This window comes from Primulina eburnea, chromosome 9 (genome assembly GCF_022965805.1).
Source record: "Primulina eburnea isolate SZY01 chromosome 9, ASM2296580v1, whole genome shotgun sequence".
Classification (NCBI taxonomy): Eukaryota; Viridiplantae; Streptophyta; class Magnoliopsida; order Lamiales; family Gesneriaceae; genus Primulina; species Primulina eburnea.
Window position 1 is genome coordinate 2,544,056 of NC_133109.1, and position 13,953 is coordinate 2,558,008.

General features: G+C 34.6%; 1 protein-coding gene across 3 annotated transcripts; it reads right to left on the reverse strand.

Annotated features, from left to right (window-relative positions):
* Positions 1 to 3,604: 3,604 nt before the first annotated feature.
* Positions 3,605 to 11,985, reverse strand: LOC140841107 (uncharacterized). Of its 3 annotated transcripts, none has more exons than XM_073208307.1 (14): positions 11,808 to 11,958; positions 11,671 to 11,737; positions 11,429 to 11,570; positions 10,662 to 10,759; positions 10,332 to 10,369; positions 10,184 to 10,260; positions 9,480 to 9,547; positions 7,248 to 7,638; positions 6,837 to 6,949; positions 6,698 to 6,763; positions 6,103 to 6,193; positions 5,906 to 5,973; positions 4,148 to 4,185; positions 3,605 to 4,032 (listed from the first exon to the last, which is right to left on the reverse strand). In XM_073208307.1, the coding sequence occupies exons 1-14, from the start codon at positions 11,831 to 11,833 to the stop codon at positions 3,846 to 3,848; spliced, it is 1,470 nt and encodes a 489-aa protein (XP_073064408.1). In that variant the 5' UTR covers positions 11,834 to 11,958; the 3' UTR covers positions 3,605 to 3,845. The 3 variants fall into 3 exon arrangements, with proteins under 3 accessions (XP_073064408.1, XP_073064410.1, XP_073064409.1); XM_073208309.1 differs by having other exon boundaries at positions 10,184 to 10,263; positions 11,808 to 11,957; XM_073208308.1 differs by lacking the exon at positions 11,671 to 11,737 and having other exon boundaries at positions 10,184 to 10,263; positions 11,808 to 11,985.
* Positions 11,986 to 13,953: the final 1,968 nt, after the last annotated feature.

Sequence of the window (13,953 nt, forward strand, 5' to 3'; positions counted from 1 at the left end):
AGCTGAGACATAACTTTAATTAAATATAATCAGATAATAGAAGATAATAAGAAGGCGAAATATATGGATAATTAATGTTAAGTTATAAATAAGAAGGTGTAATCTTAAAATATCAGTGCAAATACTTATAATATTAGTTAACTTATTGAAATACATAAACCATCTTAGGTGGTAAATTTTTTTATGTTAAGTGCACATGTCATATTTTAAATTTGTGTTCTCATGATTGATTAAAAAATTTATCATCACATGTTCAACCAATTAGGAACGTGATTCATTATTTATGGACACAACCATAAGTTATGAAACAATGGAGCAAATTTTGCAAAATAAATGGTATGAGACATAAAAGATTTGCACGAGACGTCCACACTCGTAGGAATTCAACATATAAATTGTTATTATTATTTTTTTGAATTAAAGATTTATTATGTACATTTTTCAACAACATGTTCAAGCTCGTAATATTTGTTTGTTCTCAAATCAATGGAACACATGCACTAGTATTTGTAAAATTTTAAAAGTTTTTCATGATGCTGGTAACCAATTATCCGATATTTATCATCATATTTCTCATTTAGTTTTAACATATTGTCAACATTGCATATATTTTTAGTGAACATATTAAATCTAATGATGATGATTTAGTTTAATGTATCTATGTCATGAAAAAAATGGAAAAAAATATTTTTTTTACAAATTCCTGAAATATTTTTATACGTTTTTGTTTTAGATCCTAGACTTAAATTAGATGGCTTACAAGAAAAGTTGCATTATATTATGAATCTTTAGACCATGTTACGAAAACGATTCCTAATATCTCATTGATTTTGTTTAATATTAAAACTCATTTATATGATATTTATAATGAATATAACATCAAATATGGTGGATAATATGTTTCACAGGAAACATAATCCACTACCATTAGTAATATTACTTCTAAACTTACTAAAACACAACTTTATTAAGAGAACGAACGAAACGTGCACGAGGGTCCTCAAGTCCCAGTCAGAATCTTGATAATTATTTTAACAATTCTTTTAATTTTAGTGATGCAAGTGAGGAAACTGTTGGAGCATCTTATGTTCACAATCTTAATTTTGATGTTAATAAAACTTATTACTTTGTTTTTAACAAAATTACCTAGCGCGTAGAAAGCTAAAAGTGATCAGGTCGCAAATTAATCAGTTAGTAAAGCCAAAACTGAAGCTGTCGAGACTCTAACTGATTGTCAAAACTGAACCAGCTTAGCTGATATATCAAAGAACATTTCAACTGATTGTCCAGCTGATAAATGATTCAAATATAGACCTTCAAAAGCCTTTCCAACTGATGAAGAGCTCAACTGATAAAGAACTCGGCTGAACAAAAGAACTAATACAGTTAAATCAGTCCAGATCATCTCAGAAAACTAGTTCAACGGGACATTTCAGAGCATTTGCAATTAAGATAGTCGCATGTCACGACAAGACAATCTAATGGAATTTAGCTAAACACAAATATTCATGGTACAAGCTACCTCACAGACGAAGGTACAATAATGGACGTTGCAGCAAAACTGAAAAGAAAAAGATTCCAAAACAGTTTTCAGAATGACAAGCCATGTCTAAAAGAAGCACATGCAAATGCAATGGACATTGTTATAGAGTCTTCATGTACAGTTAGCTGAGCGGCTATAAATACCCGACCAAGACCGTTGAACATAACAACAACAACCACATCAACAACAATAAGAGAGGAACTACAACTGAATTCCAGTATATGAAGAAAACTGGGGGCACGCTCATATCAGCTTACTAGAAGCAGTTACCCAAGCTGTGTGAGAACACCTTCGTGTTGTATTGATTAGATCAGTTCTCACACATTCACACATAATCACTCACATATACAGAGGGTTGAGCTTATTGTTTAGCTGAATGAGTCTTCACACAAAGACATCAAAATTGTGTTTATAGTCTTGACATAAAGACGTTAAACATTATGTAGATTGCAGGCAGATTGCAAGGTGCTGCCTGCAATCTTAAGTACTAGAAATTCTAGTTGGGTGTTGTCCTTCTGGAGTGAGTTTGTACAAATATTTGTATAAATCAAAGTCTTCTAGTAGATCCTACTCGAGGTGGTAGAAGAGGTAGTTAAAGTCTCCGAACATCCATAAACATGTGTTGTGTCCTTAACTGTTTAACTATTGTTCTAAAACATATTTGATCAGTTCAAGCTAGAATCAGTTCAATTCCTTCCATAACTGAACTGATACAAGCCATAGCTGATCCCCTTTACTTCAATTATTCAGTTTAAACACAAGCTAAAAGCTTTAAACTGTTCATTTTCTTAACGAATGATTATTTGAGTATTTTCCGCTTGGTGTCAAAACCAAACTCAATTTAATTCATCGATGTATTTATTTTTATAACACAAGCTATTGCAACTTATGGAGAATATTGTGTTTGATACACCTTCAAAGGTGTCAAAACCGATCATTCAGAAAGTTTCGAAATTTTGCAATTGTCACAAAAAACATAAATATATACAATTTTTTTCTATAATAACAAAATAAATTCTAATTTATCTCGTTTCAACGATTGCAGTGGAACAAACTTTTAGTATTGGATGAGAGCCACTCTAGCTTAAGGTCGGAATATTTAGAAATCCAATATTTGCTCAATGATTGACCAAACCACTAGCCGAACACAACATATTAAAATCGATGAAGAAGACCAAGACAAAACCGAAGAAACACTGGAACGACGGAAAGAAATATGAGTGAATATGATTGAATATAATAAAATGTAATATATTTTTATATAAGATGTTGAAAATTGAAATATGAGAGAACTTTTATTGAATAAATGTAATTTTTTTTATTGAACTAACAAAATGTTTGATTGAGTTTTTATATGCTCAATTGTGCAAGTCTTTTTTTTTTAAATGTTTTTTTTAAAAAAATAAAATGATCGAACCGAACTCAAAACCAACTGTTACTCAGATCCAGGCCATGACAGGTCACAAGTGAGCAAATAAACGGTCGGGGGTTTTTCCAACCCGATCCAACCTGGCGAGTCAGACCCGGACCCGGCCGTGGCCAGGTCTAGGCTCACAGAGAGCCACAAACATCTATTTATGATGTTATCATACATCTGAGAGCTTTCTCAACCGTCGTTTCGGCCAAGTGAAAAATTTCACATCTGAGACTTATCAACCGCCCTTCCAGCCTTTCCTCCACTGCAACTACTAGATATGCACACTATTGACTATGTAAATATCAAGATAATATCATATACTCACGGTATAACTCAAGCAATGGCACTGAATTGGGGATCAAGTATGTTTAACACAAACCAACCTCTGCACTTCGTAACAAATCATGTTTTGCTCAACAACTGTCAGCCGGGCCAGACCACTGGCAGATGAGAAAGGGACAGCCGCCCCTTCAAAGGAAATTTCAAATTTCATGAATAATGTTAAACTATGTGATTTTCCTCTCAGAAAACACCAAGCTTCCCATTTTGCGACTTCTTAACAGGGGCAATTTTTTAACACTACAGCTTCATATACCACCATTATACAGAGTGCAAAGGGCACAGAAGATACTACTGATAGCAAGTATAAGAGATTACCAGATGTAGGTCATTGATCAATCAATATGGTCGTGATATGATGGCTATCAGTTCTATTTAGATTTGAGATTTATAGAATAAATCTCTATGATATGGTGTTATTCATAAGTTTCAGAAATAACAATATGATGCAGATCAAATCACATAAAGACCAACATAAAAAAAGAACTACCTAAACACTGTTCAGTTTCTAGTAGAGAAATACAAGGAAAATCTTTGGTAAATGAATCACTCTACTTGAATATTTCCTGGAAATGGAATTGAGGCACAGCAGTGATAGTATCCATTCTCATCGTACACAAACCTTTGAGAGAGATGAGCTTCACGTATAGGATACTCTCCCCATTCTTCAGAACCATAACGATCAAAAATAATCCTAGCATCAAATGAGTCGGGATTCCTTGTGTTCTTGTTTCTGAAACAAGTATGATGAAAGAAAAACTAAAGCACCCTTGGTAGAGTTTCCAACAAAGTAAATGATTTTTTAATAAAAGATACTCAAACATATGAACTGACAAACAGAATAACACCTCTTTCTGTGTCGAGCATTCATAAGAGTAGCGTGCAACTGCATTCCAAGGGAAAAGTAGTCTATCGTCAGTATAAAAAAGAATGAACATAAAAGAAGTACATATTGTAGCATGGCCAGCACTTACTTCAAGGAGAAAAGTGATCAAGTTAAAGTGGGAAAGAGCTTCATTTTTGATGAATTACAGGGAAAACATCAAAACATTGTGACTCAGTCACTATACAGAATTCAGTGATAAGTCCAGTGGCCCAAACTCATCCTAACCAACTTTCTGAATTATGTGCCATGAGACCCCTCACCTCCATGAGATTGTAATCACCAAGTGATGGTGATTAATGGGTGATAATGAAGGTTAAAATATGCATCAGTCATCTATTGGTTGAATAATGCTCAAGAGGAGGCTAATGGCCCTGAATAGGTGTCTTTTAAGATGAGGTTAATGACCATGAATAATTATATTTAAGAATGACCATGAATCGAGTCACTCCTCAACTCACCCTTGAAGACCTATAGATACAGATTCACAACATGCAAGAAAATCATACCAAAATTTCGAGAAAGAGTGCTGCCAAATTATCGAGCCAAATTTCTGTCCAATTCGAGGAGCATAGGCTTTCTGTTTAGGCGACCAATTATAGAAAAATCCAGCAAGTTCTTCAAGTTTTTGGAGCATATTTCTGTAAGTGAACTTTCTGTTTTATCTCGAGATATATGTTTTAAAAGTCACCAACATATAGGTATTATATTGTTTAAAATATGATTTCTGAAATCTGTATTTCTGAAACACAGGAACTTTGTGAACTAATGGTAAGAATATATATTCTGAACATTCCTGATTTCTGGCCTCACCCCTCATAGAAGAGAACATATAGAAAACTGATATCAATTGGTCATGAAATTCATAATTTGTTAAGTGCGTAATTCTGATACATGATTTCTGAAAAATAAGAATATTTCTATATACATACGCTATTACTGTTTTAGTTGAAAAATGAATTTAAAGGGTGAGAAGAATTTCCCTGCTTCCTGAACGACGACCATATCATTCACAAACTCACTCCCCTCTCATATAAGAATGAAGATCAGTTAGAAGATGAAAAACAATAATAGTTTTGGGGATGGTAAGGAAAAAGAAGACCGCTGTTAATGTTTAAGCTTCATTTTCATTATCAGTTTATTTCAAGTTGCATGTTTCCACACAATAATTAATTTTTTACATTCAGATGCTGTAAAATATTCTGTGATTATTTCGGAGTTGTATAGACAATGTTTCTATTTATGAATAAAGACTGGTTTGGAAATTCTGTACTTCCGAAACTTGATGTTTTGCAATATGTGATTGTGAAACAACGCCGGTGTCATACGCCTCGGTATCGAGAGGAAAACTCTCAATAAAAACAATAGAAGTATGCTACTAATTGTTCGTTTGCAAACAAAGGAATCAATATAGCCACTTTTCGTATTTATAAAGTAGCAAAATAATGACGCGGCATCGCAAATATATATATATATATATATATATATATATATATATATATATATATATACACAGAAAAAGAAATTCAAAATAATGAACTTTCAGTTGTTTCACAGGGAGAACCCACCCATCCACTAACACACACAGACAGAACTAGAACTGAATTTTCTATGCCTTAAAGTTCAATGCATCACAGAAACCATAAGTACAAGTCATGTATTAAACATCTCCAAGCGCACTGGAGTGAAAGGACTTGTATTGTCTAGTAAAAAGAAAAAATACCTTTAGCTTTTGCTGCGCATCTGTTCCAACGAGTAAACCAGCCTCAGCAAATGCATCAATGATAACTTCTAAGGAAGTTCAAGGAAATCAAAAGTCGACAAGTAATTAGAACATTTACAGCTCAAGCTGCTCTTACTCAAACGGATGGTAAAAAAAAATAACATGGAAATAAAATATTGGCCACAAAATATGGATACGACTGGCACGCAAAAGACGGTCCTCTCCATTGACTTCTTCTACAGGCGCATAAAGAACACGAGCCTTGGCCAAAGACCCCTTCATGCAATCCTGCAAGAATATCATTCAACTTTTTTGATGCATATTTTAGAGGCACTGAGAAAAAACAAGACAAATTATTATGCCACACCAAACAGTAATACACAGTTGCAACAAGCTTTCTCCCCAACCAACCCCTAACCCAGACATGGAAAACTTTGCACCCTGACTCATGCAGGGTTTATCAATATTAATGTAATAGTGTGTTTAAAAATACTTGACAGAGCCACGTCCACAACATAATGAAGGTGTTTGTGTTTTTCTCCAAGGATGGTTTTACCCTTGCGATTGATTGGTAATAGAACATAACGGATACAATGCTACAACCACCAGAAATCAGTAACACTAACAGCATCATATGTTGTTTGTAGAACTGAATATTACTAGTGGGGTGTCAGGTAGAGGAATACACGGGAGTGTAACTGAATTTTTTTTTTGGTCAATCAAGAGTAACCACCCAATGACTGAAATAAATGCTGAAGTCAGAGTTGAGATTTAATTCAGAAGAAATTCTACCAGCCCTTTGAGTTTGATCGAAACTGGCCGATTGTCCAAAACATCCATGACCTGAGACGAGACACTCTAGAAAAAAGGAATAGTGTTACTACGAATAATATTGTCTGCAACCTGTGCATAATTTGGTTAAAAAATTTACCCACAAAACCTCAGAAGCTGCATTAACTCGTTCTTTATTCCATAACTTCAGCATGAGAATGGTCAAGTGAAAGGTCTTGGGGTTTATAAAAATTGACTTTTCAATCCCTAAATCTGCACGAGATAGTCTGATTAAGGCAGAGGAAGAATTGCATTATATAACTATTCTTCGTAAATATCAAATAATGCAAATTGAGTAATGGATGAAAAGAGAGAACACAAAATTTACTGAGATCAATTGCCGGGTTTCAAATGTTAAAGGATATCCTAAGCAGCCTAAACCACAAGGGAGTGAAGAGAAAGTTTCAATCAATAGTGGCATAATTTTGTCCTTGTTGAAGGGAGAGGAGCAGGGAAGCAGAGAGAAAGAGTTGAAAACAAACAAGGTGATTAAAATAATAATTAAGCTTACCCCTTAATTTAGAAGAGCTGGACTGTGAGATGGGAGTCTTTGACTTTTTCGGATAAAAACTTACAAGAGGGATATTGGCTATTTTCACTTTGACCGGTGTATCAACATCTCTATCTTTGACCACATATGCTTTTCTGGAGTGTTGATCACTTTTAACATGTACATCAACATAAGCATCACCTTTTTCAGCATTCATCACAACATCAATTTTTTGTGCTTCCATTGGTTGTTTATCTCCACTTGTATCACTGTCAAGGTTCTCTCCATTATCACATGCCACAATTTGTAGTATTGTCTTCTGAAAATTGATGAGTTTATCCACTAATCCAGGATGAATAGCCAAAGGGAGCGAAACAAAGTGAGAATAATCAAGAGCTCGACTATTAACTGCCTGTTCAATACATTAATATAGCAGATCAGATATCACACAAAAGCAAAAACTTCAAGTAACAAATTTCAGTGAACCAACAGATTCCTGAGATAGAAAATTATGATGTCCGTTTCCTTTCGTTAAACATTTTCCACCAGGATGCAGATGCTTAAAGCTTTTATACTCCCTTGATAGAACTGTTGTGCTTTGTCAAAATAAATTTCTACCTTGAAAAAAAACATTTTTCTCTCGAAAACCAGTGAAAATTTTCGTTTATCAAAAGCCTGTATGTTGGATTGATAATTAAGAAACCTTGCATCAGTCAATGTTAAGTCAGAACAAAATATAGTGAGCATCATTTAAAAGACAATCAGCTTGAAATCGATTTAATTTTCTGAAGAAACTAAGCATGCCAATAATACTGTAAGACTAAATATATGCCAAACGTTGAACTTGATGGGTGAGAGTCAGTTGAAAATATAGAGTTCAAAATTTGACTGAGTACAAAGATTTGGTTGCTGATCATAAAAGTAACTTTCTCACACAGTTGGGCGTGACACAAGTTTACACCGGAACTTCTGCATATGTGTGAAAAGTTGTGTAACTATCTTTGTTGATGCAGTTGCTGATAACACGTGGAAATTGACATGGGCTCCCAACTACTGGACCAGCAAAGTAGAGAATGGACAAAAAAAAAGAATTATAGAAATGGCCCAAGTTCAGGAGCAACTCACAAGAGAACCCAACCAAAATACCATCACACACGTGGGAGAGGAAATGGAGGGCTCACCAGCAAAGAGTGAGCCACCCACATGGATGCATGATTACTTCACTTGAATGAAGGGAAATATTGGTTGGTTATGATTCTGAGTTGTAATTAGGGGTGTCAATTCAGGTGGGCCGGGTTGATGCATAGTACTATTAAAAATTTGCTCGACCCGAACCTGACCCGAACCCAAAAACTCCCAACCCGAACACGAACCCAACTAATCTGATCAACCCGACTAACCCAATTTTTTTAATTTTTTTAAAAAATTACATAAAATTCAAAATAGTAATAATAATATTTAATTTAAACACAAAATAAAAGAATCTCTCTTATGTATATAATTTAAATTTAAATGTTAATTTTAAAAGTAGAAATATAGAGAAATAAAATACATTTACTAATTAAATAAACAATTGTTTAAAAAATAAAAAATGTATAAAATAAATATTAAATTATGAAAACTCATGATATAAGTATACAGTAAATATTTTTACAGAAATACAATATATAAAAATATAAATAATATTTATTAATTATACGGGTCAACCGAACCCGGCCCAACCCGATCATTTTTTCGGGTCATTAACCACAAACCCAAACCTGATTTTTTCGGGTTGAACCGTGTCGGGTTGGTGTGTCGGGTCTGATTTTGACTACTCTAGTTGTAATCACGTTTGGTTGTTACTTAGTGTTGTTGATTAGAGAAAAAGGTATATATAAGCCATAGTAGAGTGAGTCAAGGGGTATTGAGAAATTCTATTGCATTGTATTAGGAGTTCACACATACTCGAATTGTGCTTATTATATCGTATCAGCTGCACGACAAGTTTTGAAATGTACATTGAAGTCGCACATCATCATTGTGAGCACATGTATCTCAAAAACTACTTTATGATATAAATTCAAAGTTAGTACAGTTAATACAAAACCACCTTTTATAGACACAAAATTTTGTGTGTATCGTTGGCGGTCAGATAAGGGTAGGTCTGGAAGAGAATGAAGCCATGAACAATACGGTTGTTAAATTGGTTACATCTGGCCAAGGAAAAAATGCTAATAAAGCCAAAAAGAATAAAAGTTATGACATCAAAACCTTATCAATAATGATTTGTACTTTCTCAGATGCCTTAGTAACACTTTCAATAGAGTTGCCTTCAATGACTGCAATAAAAGATAATTAGTCAAACAAGTTAATCAGATAAATAGTACGGCGTGGTTACTTAAGTCTGTCAATATCCAGTTATTGAACAATATTCAATCATAAAAAGTAAAAACTAAAAGAGGAATCTGTCAGGAAGAGGTGAACATTGGCTACGAGAATGCCAAAGATGGCATTGATTATTGATACGGTTTTAACTAGGCACACTTTACCAAAAATGACTAGCATATGGCAGTTTCATAATACAGACGGAGGAAAATGAAACGAGGTTGTCTGTTGCCAATCATAACACAAAAAAATTTCTGGTTCTTTGAAGCTTAAAGGTTTTCATGGTATATTTCTTCCAAAATAAATCATTGACAAAGCATAGAAGTTCCATATTGTCGTTTCTAAGTCACCATCAAGTAGTAACCCAAGGGAATTGGACCAATCATACAAAAAGTAGAAACAACACGAGCCAACGATCATTTATTACATTATCCTGATTCATATTCAAACCAGAAGTATATCTTTGGATCAAAACAAATTTAAATTGAACTATCAAGAACTCATAAAATTATTGGCTCATAGAGTTGAAACAGCGACTAATTAAATGCCTGCAAACATAATTTGTCCTGGACTCCAGAACAAGAGCTCACTTATAGAGTCCTCCGTTCTAGATGATGGTAATATAATTTTGACTCCAGTCTCCTCTTCAATCTCCTCTTGAGTGCCTCTTCTGATCAAAATGTTATAACAGAAATTACAACTTTCCACCAATAATACAGTACTTGTAAACGTACATACCCTTTCCCTGCAATGAATCGCATTAAGGACTGACCTACCTACAAACACAGACAAGACGAGATTAAAAACTGCATCAGTTCATGGAAACAAAGAAACTAAACAGAGATTGAGGAAAAGCATCTAATAAACTTTGAATTGAATGGAGTTCTCTTTCTAGGAAAAAGTAACGCATCCAATCTGTGTATCCCATCTAGTAAGTTATGAAAAAGTTGAGGCTTAAAAACTTGGCTTAAACCTTCTAATTTATGGGGAAAAAAACCCTTGAATAAGTTGACCAAGAAAGGGACATCAGAATACTCTTCATGAAAACAAAAGGACAGGAAAACTCACATTCATTGACATTGAATGTTCAGCTGTCAAATTAGTTGAAGAAGTAGCAGGATATATATTTTCCAATCGAATTTGTAATTCACCCTTTTCACCATCACCTGAAACATGTAAACTTCCACGGTCAATTGTCACATTCTTCATCGAATACACTGCACGGTAACATTTAATATTTCTTGAAAGCGGGACAATTACTTTATCAAATGATTAACAAGCCAATTACACTTTAAAAACTCCAAATATAGTTTATATTCTCCTCATTTAAATTCATATATATTTACGAGAGGGAGCAGAGAGGTAAGTCCAAAAAAATCAAAACACAGTTATCACAAATACAATTCTATTGAAAAAGCTATATAAAGCATGGTACCAAGAAAGAAGTTAGTAATCTTATAACATATTAGAACAGCAAAAAATTAAAAAAAGATAACCCCACACTAAATAACATAATCATAAAAACAAACAATGATCACAAAGCATCTCCACGTTCAAGTAGTTTCTCTCAAAAACTATTTTCACAAGTTTGGTACCTACCTGGTGAAGGCTAAAAGCTTTAAGTTACCTTGAACTCGTGCCAAAATTTCAAATTCATAGATATAGTTTTACAGTACAGCTCATAAGTCAATGCAAAGCATAACCCATTTGTTAAATGGTAAAACATTACTGTTCATTCGCCTAAAATCATGACGATCCAAAGAAATGGGATCGTACGAATCAATCCAGCCACAACTTAAAATCTGTTCAAAAAACAAAGAAATATTAAAATTTACGCTCAAAGCTGCTTGATTGAGTAGATACAGCTCTCCATTTCTGCTTCACCGGTTTCCCTTTCCCTCGGTAGGTATTTTCTAGCATTCCTTTCTTAACATCCATTGTCAACTCATAGCTCAAATCATGGCGAAAATAGCATTTCTGCGACATAACAAACAACAATCAGGCTAAACTCTCCATCCAACTTAATTTTCACAAACGTAGATATGAAAATTCCTATTCCAGAATCCAAATTCTAAACCTGAAGGTACTGCTTGGGCTTTGATTTAGCACAAGCATTAGTTGCTCTCCAAGCTAAAAAATTAATTCTGAAAACAAAAATTTGAGGACAGAAACTAATTCGTAACTTCGATAGGACTGTAGATCATGGAAAATTACCTCAAGAGTGATTTGGTAGAGATCATTTGCGAATGTCTGGCGGCTGCGAAGGTACCGGATATTCGAAAAGATAAATTAAAGATAAAACTTAATCGGGCTTCAGATAAGACCAGACCGACTAGGCCCGAAATTGACCCGCTTGCATGACCAAAACGGCCCGGAAAAAAGGAATGAAGCAAACGATGAAACTATGCCACTAAGGCTACGTTTGGTTGAAGGATTGAGTAAATTAATGATTAGTACGTAAATGATAAAGAAAATGATTGTGATAGGATTGTAATATATGGTGTAAAATAATATTATGTTTGGTAAGATTTTTAAGTGTAGGATTATTTTGAATTTTTTGATGAAAAGAAGAATTTGCCCTTCCCCTTCGCGACGGCGACAGTGGCGGTGGTGGCCGGCGGTCGGGCGGAAATGGTCTGCCGGAAAAGGTCGGCGGGTGAGAGGGTCTGAAACGATTGCCGGAAAATCGGCGACGGTTTCTCTAAAACCGTCGCGAATAGCGACGGTTTTTGGGCAACCGTCGCCGATCTTGTTTACATCGGCGAACGTTTCTTAAAAACCGTCGCTAATAGCGCCGGTTTTTAAAAAAACCGTTGCTATTTGCGACGGATTTACCGTCGCCGATTTGTTCAGATCGGCGACAATTTCTGAAAAACCGTCGCTATTAGCGACGGTTTTTGAGAAAACCGTGGCTATTAGCGACGGTGTTCTCAAAAACCGTCGCTATTTGGGACGGATTTTTGCAAACCGTCGCTAACCGGATGGTCGGCCGGCGGCGGTCATGGTGGTGAGTTTGAATTTAGGAGAAGGGTAAAATTGGAAAAATAGGAGGTATTAAGAGTGGGATAATTTATCACACCTAAATTGTCAGTATTATTTGTCCAACAAATAGTAGCTACAGTGCGGGCTTTTCAATTTTATCACGGGCCCTCGTATTTCCTAAAAATCCAACCAAACGGGTGATTAGCCGGGATAAAATAATCTATCCCGGCTAATCACCCGAACCAAACGCAGCCTAACTCAACAAAGATTCTTAAATATTTTATTAAATAAAAAATGATTTTGAAAACCAATAGTGATGAAACTCCTCATTGATGATGTAAACAAAGATATGTTGGATCTTAATAGTTTAAGCCAAATTAAAGGTAGCTATTATTTGGCTAATTAAAATATCATATTTTGATAAATAATATGTCCATGCTCATAGATTAGAGGTGAACAGTTGATTAAATCTGAATTGATTTAATTCAAAAATTCGATTTTTTCGGTTCAGTTCAATCCAAACTAATTTAATTAGGAAATTTGAATATGTGATTAGAACTTAGATGTAACGTCTCATATTCGATTACTATCCTCATTGTATCAATATGTATCTTTCTAGCGTGCTTATATCTTCACTCACGTGCACCTAAAAAACATCTCATGAGTCACTCATCCCAAAATTTACTCAAGTCAAAGCACGCTTAAATTTTGAGTTTTTAAGTGATGAGCTCCTGAAAAAATCTTTTAAGTTATCCTAAACTATGCATTCTCATGCATGCACAACCTTGTAATCTCTCTTTATTTCAGTATATGATCGATTCATTCATATTCCCATTTGCCTAAAAGCCTTCCAAGAGTCGCTTCTTGTACGTGCAACCTTTTGGCACCATATCCACGCCCTCTTCCAAGGCGTCATTTTCCCACCAGCTTCTGTTGGTTCGTCCTTGGACCACACCGTACTAATATAGGTCGTCTCTTATACCATTTTTGTAACGTCTTAGATTCTTTAACTACCCTCACTTTACCAACACATGTCTTTCCAACGTACTTATGTCTTAATTCATATACCTTGAGAAACTTTTGAGGGATCACTCATCTCATAATTGCCATAAGTCAACAAGGTTAACTTTCAAGTTTTAAAGTGAAACTCTCGAAAATAAGATGCACTTTGTTGATATGAGTAGTAACTATCAAATTTTTTTAACACTTCTTAACTATACAGTCACGTACATGCACAACTTTAGAATCTCTCCCATTCTGGGTGGTGTGCTTCATGGGCAGGTTTGGTCTGATAAGCCTGAAACTGGTACAGAAGAACCGGAACCGAAACCACCATGAATTCATTAATACATTATCATTTTTACACAAGAATCATATT